Source organism: Fusarium oxysporum, genomic scaffold (assembly GCF_000149955.1).
Source record: "Fusarium oxysporum f. sp. lycopersici 4287 supercont2.57 genomic scaffold, whole genome shotgun sequence".
Lineage (NCBI taxonomy): Eukaryota > Fungi > Ascomycota > Sordariomycetes > Hypocreales > Nectriaceae > Fusarium > Fusarium oxysporum.
In genome coordinates this window covers 1-8,544 of record NW_017264857.1, presented here as the reverse complement: position 1 = coordinate 8,544, position 8,544 = coordinate 1, and the positions used below count along the sequence as shown (strand labels likewise).

Below are 8,544 nucleotides of genomic sequence, written 5' to 3'. Positions count from 1 at the left end.
CAGCATTTGTCGCATTTCGTTCATCTCATTGGTGACGTTCCCGAGTCGTTGCGAAGTCGTTCGACCTCCGAGTCGTCGGAACTCTGGGAAGAGTCGTCTGCGTCGTCCATGTTCTGATCGGTTGGCGGGCGATTGACCGGTGCAGGGTTAGCAGGTGCTGCAGGCTGGTGACCCTGAAGGTTGGCAGCTGCGTTCTGCTGTTGGACGGGGTTGACGTTCGCAGACATTGCGTTTGTATTGCTCAGCGTTACGCGGTACGGTCTGAACAAGAGCTATCAACGTGTGACGGTTGGTTCCCAACTGTGGATAAACTAAGCCGTGCTAGGTTTATTGTTGGCAGATGGCGTAGGGCGTGATGCTGAGCTTGTCGAAGTGTCACGTCTCTTAATGGTAGATTCAATGCGTGTTAGGCTTGATCAATGTAAAGAAGTTTTATTGATAGCTGGTGAGCTAAGTATTAAGAAGCTCGAGGCCCAATACAATCAATAGAAGAGCATTGCCTTAGGCCTTTTATTAGCCTAATATTAGATATTCTTTAAATATATTCTTTTTTAAAATATACTTAGAAAGCTTTATATATAAAATTAGTTTTCTATAGAAAAGTAAAATAAGCAAGACCTAACTATAAATATATATATAACTTATATTACACTAGTTATTTATTATAAATATAATATAACTATTTTAGAATATTAATACTTCGCTTTCATCTATCCAACCTTAGTCATAAGACAAATAGAAAGCACTAGTATCTAATTCAAATTCCACTTTGGTATGGTTTGCATCGAATGGTTTCCTGATAAATGTTATACAATGACCACCAGAGCCCTTGCCTGCGGAGCGATCCTGGACCCAATCGAGCCATTCCGCGGATGAAGAAACGACAGTGGCGGAGTGATCTTGAAGGGAATACAGACGCAGGTGTACCTCATAATCCTTGTTTTTGCATGCCTCCCTATAAGCTTCGATAGTCTTTTCAAGAACAACAGACGTATCACCCAGTCCTTGAACCACCATGAGTGGCTCAGTGGCCACTCCAACAGACACGGGCGAAGTTCGGTCCTGCCATTTGGTGATATCATTATCATCTACCTGATTTTTCGCGTCAGAGAGGAGATCCGGGCTGAAGAAATCTGCTTTCTGGAGGTCGAGGGTCAATCCCATCATGACCGAGGTACACGCCTGCATGGACTATGCGAGCTCGAGCCGCTTCTGTAGGGCTGGAGTGACGATGCGGGAAATGTTGAAAGATGGGGAAAATCGCTTCAGAGCCAGTGTAACATAGAGCAGTTCTGCAGTGACTACATAGTCACGGTAATTGGGCTTTGGCAAAACATTATTGATAGACCAGTACACAATGTCTCTGATCTTAGGACCGGGAGATATAGAGACTGTTCCAACATACTTGCCACTGGTGGCCGAGCCCTTAGATGACCTGAGCTCCTTGACTGCCAGCTTCCACACCGTTGAACCACCCTGTCAGTGCCCCACACTAACCCATTCGTTTGAGAGTTTAGGGTAAAAGGCTTTCTTATCAGCAACTACAGAGTAGTATACGTCGTTGGCATGCGCCGGATAGGTGCAGTATTTGTGATCCGTATAATTATTGCCTAGACGAGCATAGTCAGTGGCAACGACAGCATAGCCGCGCTGGGTAATTAGACTCCAGCTCTTGTAGTCGAAGAGTCCGGGACCTGCAGATGGGGCACAACCCTTGTATAATCCAATCGTGCCGTGGGCATAAGCAACGAGTGGATATTTCTTGGGTGACCAGGTTGGTGGAGCTTGCGGGAAAGCGACAAAATGTGGAGCTGCTGGTCGCTGAGGGAATGTGGCATGGCTTCAATTGGGATCCGGTGATCCTGGAGTCAATCAGGGCTCGTGCTGCAGTTATTAAATTCCTGGAAGGCGCACGATAGCATTTTGAGAGATAGCTATATCCTATAGCTATGCCTAGATCCTCTATAATATCTAGCAAATACTTCCCTGAGTCTCTTCTTAATGGTTTTCGTGCTCATGCAGGATTCCACATTCCTGATCCTTCAAACGATCATAATCCTCATAGAATCCAGTCCACATAACTCGATCAGTGCATTTAGGCCTGTCATCCCTGCTAGGTTCATTCTTTGGGCAGTCAGGAAGCGCATCGTTCCACTGCTTCGCTGTGCGGTGTTTCCATGGCTTCGGCAATGGCCAGTCGCTAAAGTGTACGAGAGATGCCCTCGATACCTCAGCCATGGCATTCCACTCCTCGTCTTCATCAGGCGCCAAGTACTGGGAGTGGTTCTTTGCACGAAACTCGCCCGTGAGTAGCGCGAGACGTCGATGCGGAAGAATCATGGCTGAGTCCCGGAACATATGGTTAATAACCTCCATGTCGAATTCACCGGATTGCAACGCCTCTTTGATGATTTTATCGTAGCGGGCTTTGCTCGGCTCAAGGAGCATTACGTGGGAGCCGAGGACCTGTTTGGCGATATCGGTGTCTTTTTCATTAAGCCAGTACGCTCGCGGCACGGCGAGGGGGGCCATGGGGCTGAGAAAGTAGTGGTCCATGGTATTTAAGACCAGAGAGTCGGAGTCGAAGGCAAGAATGCGGGTCCACTCAGTAAGCGAGAATGACTGAAACTTTGTGAGGCTATCTCGCCAAGTTGCGTCGCCCTTCGAGGTTGAAATCACGTCCATGGGCCGTAGATGAATGTGAGGATGCTTGCTGCGAATATTATCAATGGCCTTTGCTTGTTCGGATGTCTACAGTATGTGTTAGCAAGAGCCATTAGAACCGACCGCAGACATAATCCTATACCCCTTCAGACCAATCTTTCGGGAAGATCAAGACCAAGTCATGGCTAGCTCCGTACATGCGGAGAAGAGAAAAGTTGATAATCTAAAACCAGAATGAGCCCAGCCTTCATGCCTATTCTGTGATGACTCGTACTGCATTGCATAAGTAATCGAGGTTTGTTGCATACTGCGCATACGCAAATTTTGGTTCAAGTTGTTCGGTAGTCCATGAGGGCTTCTGCTGTAGCAGCGGGAACCATGTTTTGGTTTCCGAATTTGAAGATGGCGGGCTGGCAGGATCAAAATGACGCGAAGGGATCAACAATGCAATGCTCACGACCAGGATAACGCTAGTGATAATGCATCCGATGATAATTCGCAGCAGCCTTGGTGGCAAATTGAGCTGCATCGTTGAATCGAACTTCCGGGTCACGTTGGAATTGAAATGCTGAGGAAGTAGAGTTGAGGACAAGCATGGCCAAGAACCTTATCTTCATAAGGTGCCTCCCCTCTTTTTTGAACATCGTATAATTTTCTGACCCCTGAGCCGTTCTAATTATAGCCGCACTATTTCGGCCCAAGAAATCCGCCTATGAAGGACCTCTTTACAAAAAGGACGCGCGTCGATGTTCACATTACGTAACGCCGGCCAATTTCTTATCACACTCGAAAGCAATGGCATGTCACAGTTCTGCTTATGATAGCGTAAGGCTTAACCGTTCCGGGGAGTTTCTAGTTAACCAATTAGTTTATAAGAGGATTATAATCAGGTTGGGCTTGGCTCTGATTGTGTTAGGATATCTCAGCTTGCTGGGTTAAAAGGGGATCCGGCTTTGAAGTTATGATCTTAGATTTTGCCAAGCTTTAGCCAGGCCCATGCCGCATATTACGTTCTGTGTGGTGAGTATAGGCTCTTAGCCGCAGGTCTTGACTGTAAATAACACATACACTCACAGATTTGTTTATATGATATACTAAGGCTATCAGAACAGATTATGGGATATCATGTTCTCAGAAAGAAGTGTGCTTTAGTCTCTACCAATGAAGTACTCTTCTACCGATCCAAACAGATGTGAATCCCAATCACTCACACAGGGCGTCCCTCTGATATCACCAGGGTTCTTAGATACGGCCTGGAATAATGTTGTAGTATCTATTACGTAGAAATCCACGCGCGATGATGACTTTTGCTGGCGTATTATCCGTGTATTTGATGATGGAATGTCGGGAATTGTACTAGTCTTGCACCTCGCAGTCCAGAGTCTGGGCTTCCTTGATTAGGACTCGGATAGAATGTGCACACCGGTGTAGGAGACGATTGCCGATATGACAGAATTGAAACGCTGGTTGTATGAGAAGCTGAATCATAGTCTTCGGGATTGGGGGTAGGGGGTATGGTAGTGTTCCAGGTGCTGGTATGCCGCCGTCTACATGTTGGGCGAGCAAAAGTCAAGCTGGCCCATGTATCGAGGCAGTACCACATTCGCCGTCGGGTTTTAAGCCAGATTGAGTGGCGTTGCCTCGTGTCTATGTCTTAATAGTCCATAAGGACTGAGGACTCTCGATGAAAGCCTAGCTTTGTGGCCAGGTAAAAACATAGAAGCATATGACTATGTATCGACTATCCATTCCCGGCAGTACATCGGTAAAAACCGTCCTCATTACTCTTACCACTAGAACAGAGGAGACGATCCGCGACGCCAATGATCTGGGTTTGCGCAAACGCGCTATATCACTATTGCAACTGGACTGAAGCAATATGTAGATCATCATGCTACAAAGACAGTGACCGATCCGGAGCAGGATAAAGATAGGCCTACCACGCGACTGAATGTTTATCCTACAGTTTCGACTGAGCTTCTTTGTCGTTCCAGTCAGGCAACTTCAAAACCCTCTTAGCATTCCCCCCCATGAAATCATCTAGTACTTCTTCTTTCAATCCCCCTTTCCCGTTCTTCCCATGGCTTTTGTGTGCATTGTTTACGCAGTCTTTCCAGGTCAGCTGCGGAAAGTTGGTTCCGAACATGACTTTCTTCCGACCCGTAGTGTTTGCAAATGTGATAAACGCTGGGTCGTAGTACTTGGGTGACCAAGCGCTTGTATCGATGTAGACGTTAGGGTGCTTCCACGCCACAGACACCATCTCAGCAGCCCAAGGATAGCCGAGATGGCCACAAATGATCTTCAAATCCGGGAACTTGAGTGCTATTTCGTCGATATAAGGAATCGGTCTTCCTACTTCGCTTGGGCAAAGCGGTCCTGTGTGACCGACCTGTGTGAGGAACGGAACGTCAAGCTCGATGCACTTGACGAACAGTGGCCAATAATGCGCATCGGTCGGGGGAAGGTTCCATAGCCACGGCACAACCCGAAGACCCTTGAAGCCTTCTTTCCTAACGTAGTGATCTAGATCCTTTACCGCAGACACGGGATCGTGCAGATCGACCGACACAAGGCCGAAAATGCGGTTGGGGAAAGCTCGAGTATACTCGGCAATTTCCTCGTTAGGCGCGATGACGGAACCTGGCCTGTTCCAGGCCGATAGGCATATCTGCGATACGCCAGCTTCATCCATCAGAGCGATGATCTGCTCTGGAGAGAGCTTTTTGGAGAATAGCGCAGGGTCCGCATGGCTTTGTTTAAAAAGGCGCTCCGTCTCTGGAATCCTATTCTACCTCGTGGTTAAGCTCCCGGTATGTTGGATCATGTCTGGGATAGCGACATACGTGGGTTGGGTTGGCCCATACATCTACAATCAGAGGGAAAGGTTTATTAGCTGGCATGGCGGAGGATTGAAACAACCTCTTGAAGATATGCAAAACGGAATGTAGGTATGTGTTAGAGATGCAAGATGACCTTTCGAAGACAGTCAGAGTCCCTCACATTTATCGCAGATCTGGTTAAGGCTTGTGATCTTGAGTCGTATGCCGAGGTACCGCTGGCCGGCAAGATGTGGGTCCATGGATTCCGACGCCCCTCGGATGCTAAAGTCCAAAGTGATTAGTATATCATCGGTCGAGTCATGGACTAGAATTACGAAGGATTTACTTCCGGTCTCTATCGGAATTTGAAGAACCCGTAATGTAATAGTCGGGCCAGCTTACTGGCTCCTCTTAGGATGCAACTCTCGTATCCGAGTTATGTATATACAGTATGTTCTTAGCCTAAGACGGATCTTGCATAAATACAATAAGTTTCAAGAAATTTAGAATTATTAATAATTAAATTCAGGTAGAATAAGATACTATTATATTACAGCTTAAATACTATAACTTTACCTATGTTACCTGAGCCGCGATTCGAGTATAGGTGTAACAGTTATTACATCCTGTTGCAGGTAGTGACCGTAAAATAAACCTAAACTAAGTTCTCTGTGCTGATATAAGCTCTCAGCCACAAGTCTCAACTGCAAATAACACATCTGGCTCACAACTTAGACATTATACCACAACGCCTGACCAATTACTACAGCATAAAGCTGAGTCATCTAATGACTAGCAGGCTTCTGGCGCGCTATTCTCAAGAACAAGCACAGAGTCATTTAACTGTCAGCTAAAAGCGTAAACTCCTATTCGTTTCGCAGTTTACCTAATAGTCATAACCACAATGCAACCGTTGACTATAAGATCTAGGTGCATGTAAAGAGTGATTATTTTCGTGACGTTGCTGTAATACTTTGACCTTAAATCTATTGGTATATAAAGTCCCTCAGTTTCCAATCTTAACGATAACTTTGCCAAAGTTCTTCCTAAAAGTCTATAAATTAATTTAAATATAAAACCTTATTTTTTTACTTTTTTTTATCTAGGGTTTTATATTCTTAATATTTATAAATTTACTAGAATTCCATCTTATAACTTTATACCCTTATATTCTCCTTTTAACAACATTAGATAATGGATTATATTAACAGATAATAGCATAATACATCCCGAGTTTAAGTATATAATATTTTATAGCATTTAATTATATGTTATATATCTATACATTATGTTTTAGCAGTTAAATCCTACTAATACACATCTTCCAGGGCTATCTATTTTTAACAATATCCTGATAGCCATGTCTCTGAAATTTCTCTTTCCAATGTTACCAATCTATCTCTTGATTCCGTTCATCGAAGCCCGTAACTTCTACTTATTTCCATTGTTTATTGCGTCGCGAATGGAGTCGTGATTGCGTTTCCAGCACCGTGACATGTAGGCCAACATTCTAGTTCGAGTCCAAAAGAACACCTTGCTCTCGAAGCATATCAATTGTTTCTCTGGTCCATTCCTGACACCGTCGAAGAGGCTTCCTCGGGTTGATCCTCTTGGGCCCATTGAACTGCTTCTCCGGCGGAGGATTAGCCTCGCAGATAGCCTGAACGCGGGGCATATCATTGGCTGCAATCACTCCTATCTGTGACCATGCCTCGAAGGTTGCTGACAACCTTGGACTCTTGCGTGTTGGTCTGATTTCAAGAGTGCAACCCCTCTGTATGTCACCGGTTACGTGAAAGAGGGTTCCAGCATCATCCTGTGCGTTCTTGACGAAGATTGAGTGATGGTTTCGTTGTCCACCGGTGTACTCAACAAGATAGACAGAAAGGTATGACATGTTGGGTATGAGAATAGTGTAGTATTGCTTAAGTGAGGCAGGATATGAAGGGGCAGTGAAGGAGCTGTGGCAAAGCGACTTTTTTGAAATGTAGCTGAGACTGCGAGAGGTTCTTGTGTTCTATGAAAAATGGAATAGTTGTTTGTAGTTTCAAGAGAACGGTAAGACATCTCAGCATTTATATACATTATTCACTATAATAGATAGCCAGAAAGCAACAGGTCCTGAAGAGTCAATAGCTATTCTTAGACCTGTTGGTTGTAAAGCTTTGTTGTTTCAGGTCAGTTGTTACAGATTACAGCCTGCTCAGCGCTTAAGAGGATAGGAATACAACAATTCAGGGAGATTCTACACTGCACGTCTTGTCACTGCCAGGGCTTTTTTTGGCGGTTAACAAATTGTCGTTGGCCCGACCTACATGTCCGAGCGACCCCATCAGAAACTCTATTCCTCGACTACTTGAATGTGGTTCGCCTGTTGGTTGATCGCTGCCCCGCCAACTAGGGGTTGGTCCAGCGCTTAGCTTACGTCAGTCACATTCAGCATCCTCATTTCGCTTCTTCCACTTTTTTCCTCTCGTTATTTTAAAGAACCAACACAAACCGAAATTTAGTCACCAACAGCTGCGACATTATTTCCTAATATGGAGAACATCACATCTGGGCCAGCGCAATACGACGTCCTGTTCAAGGATGAACTTCAGGACTCTCAGGGTCCACTACCGACTCCGAATGATGTTAACAGTGGAGAATCTAAGCAAAACACCGGCAGCGCCAGCCTTGTCAGAATCCGGGAAAAGTTCGTTATGAAATATGGCTTGGAAGTACAACCTATAGAGGCCTACAATATGCTCTACATCGCAAAACACACTTCAGTGACAGTACCCAAGGTCTACGCTATTTATCAACAGAAAGTACAAGACAGCGTCCTCACGTATATTCTTATGCAACATATACAGGGCAAGACGCTTAAAGACCTTTGGACCAAACTTGACAAAGCAAGGAAAACCTCTATCGCCAAGGCTCTTCGAACAGCATTCGATGAACTTCGGCAGCTAAATCACCCAGGCTATTTTGGTGACATCAACGGTGGACCACCACTTGACGACGTTTTCACGGGAACACAAGGAGGTGTTGACAATATTAAATCTTCTTTCGCAAC

General features: G+C 45.3%; 5 protein-coding genes across 6 annotated transcripts; 1 reads left to right on the top strand and 4 right to left on the bottom strand.

The window, feature by feature from the left end:
• Positions 1-720: 720 nt before the first annotated feature.
• FOXG_17595 (uncharacterized protein) lies at positions 721-1,164 on the bottom strand (the record flags this gene model as incomplete). Its single annotated transcript, XM_018397605.1, has 1 exon — positions 721-1,164. One exon carries the CDS (start codon positions 1,162-1,164, stop codon positions 721-723), a length of 444 nt encoding a protein of 147 aa, XP_018258666.1.
• A 703-nt stretch (positions 1,165-1,867) lies between these two features.
• FOXG_17594 (uncharacterized protein) lies at positions 1,868-3,295 on the bottom strand. 2 transcript variants are annotated; one of them, XM_018397603.1, is made up of 3 exons: positions 2,939-3,295; positions 2,807-2,887; positions 1,868-2,751 (listed from the first exon to the last, which is right to left on the bottom strand). In XM_018397603.1, exons 1-3 carry the CDS (start codon positions 3,191-3,193, stop codon positions 1,999-2,001), a joined length of 1,089 nt encoding a protein of 362 aa, XP_018258664.1. In that variant the 5' UTR covers positions 3,194-3,295; the 3' UTR covers positions 1,868-1,998. The 2 variants fall into 2 exon arrangements, with proteins under 2 accessions (XP_018258664.1, XP_018258665.1); XM_018397604.1 differs by having other exon boundaries at positions 2,807-3,295.
• Positions 3,296-4,366: 1,071 nt separating this feature from the next.
• On the bottom strand, positions 4,367-5,663 carry FOXG_17593 (uncharacterized protein). Its single transcript, XM_018397602.1, has 2 exons — positions 5,511-5,663; positions 4,367-5,455 (listed from the first exon to the last, which is right to left on the bottom strand). Exons 1-2 carry the CDS (start codon positions 5,565-5,567, stop codon positions 4,625-4,627), a joined length of 888 nt encoding a protein of 295 aa, XP_018258663.1. The 5' UTR covers positions 5,568-5,663; the 3' UTR covers positions 4,367-4,624.
• Positions 5,664-6,714: 1,051 nt separating this feature from the next.
• On the bottom strand, positions 6,715-7,577 carry FOXG_17592 (uncharacterized protein). The gene has a single exon (XM_018397601.1). The coding sequence runs from the start codon at positions 7,381-7,383 to the stop codon at positions 6,997-6,999; it is 387 nt and encodes a 128-aa protein (XP_018258662.1). The 5' UTR covers positions 7,384-7,577; the 3' UTR covers positions 6,715-6,996.
• Positions 7,578-7,960: 383 nt separating this feature from the next.
• FOXG_22881 (uncharacterized protein) lies at positions 7,961-8,544 on the top strand. Its single transcript, XM_018403303.1, has one exon. It carries the CDS (start codon positions 8,076-8,078, stop codon positions 8,190-8,192), a length of 117 nt encoding a protein of 38 aa, XP_018258661.1. The 5' UTR covers positions 7,961-8,075; the 3' UTR covers positions 8,193-8,544.

Coding starts and splice junctions, on each gene's coding strand:
- FOXG_22881 (XM_018403303.1), top strand. CDS start 8,076: ATGAACTTCAGGACTCTCAGGGTCCACTACCGACTCCGAATGATGTTA.
- FOXG_17593 (XM_018397602.1), bottom strand. CDS start 5,567: ATGCCAGCTAATAAACCTTTCCCTCTGATTGTAGATGTATGGGCCAAC. Junction 5,456..5,510: donor TATGGGCCAACCCAACCCAC/GTATGTCGCTAT, acceptor ACCACGAGGTAG/AATAGGATTCCAGAGACGGA.
- FOXG_17592 (XM_018397601.1), bottom strand. CDS start 7,383: ATGTCATACCTTTCTGTCTATCTTGTTGAGTACACCGGTGGACAACGA.
- FOXG_17594 (XM_018397603.1), bottom strand. CDS start 3,193: ATGCAGCTCAATTTGCCACCAAGGCTGCTGCGAATTATCATCGGATGC. Junction 2,888..2,938: donor TCGATTACTTATGCAATGCA/GTACGAGTCATC, acceptor TTCTGGTTTTAG/ATTATCAACTTTTCTCTTCT. Junction 2,752..2,806: donor CGAAAGATTGGTCTGAAGGG/GTATAGGATTAT, acceptor CACATACTGTAG/ACATCCGAACAAGCAAAGGC.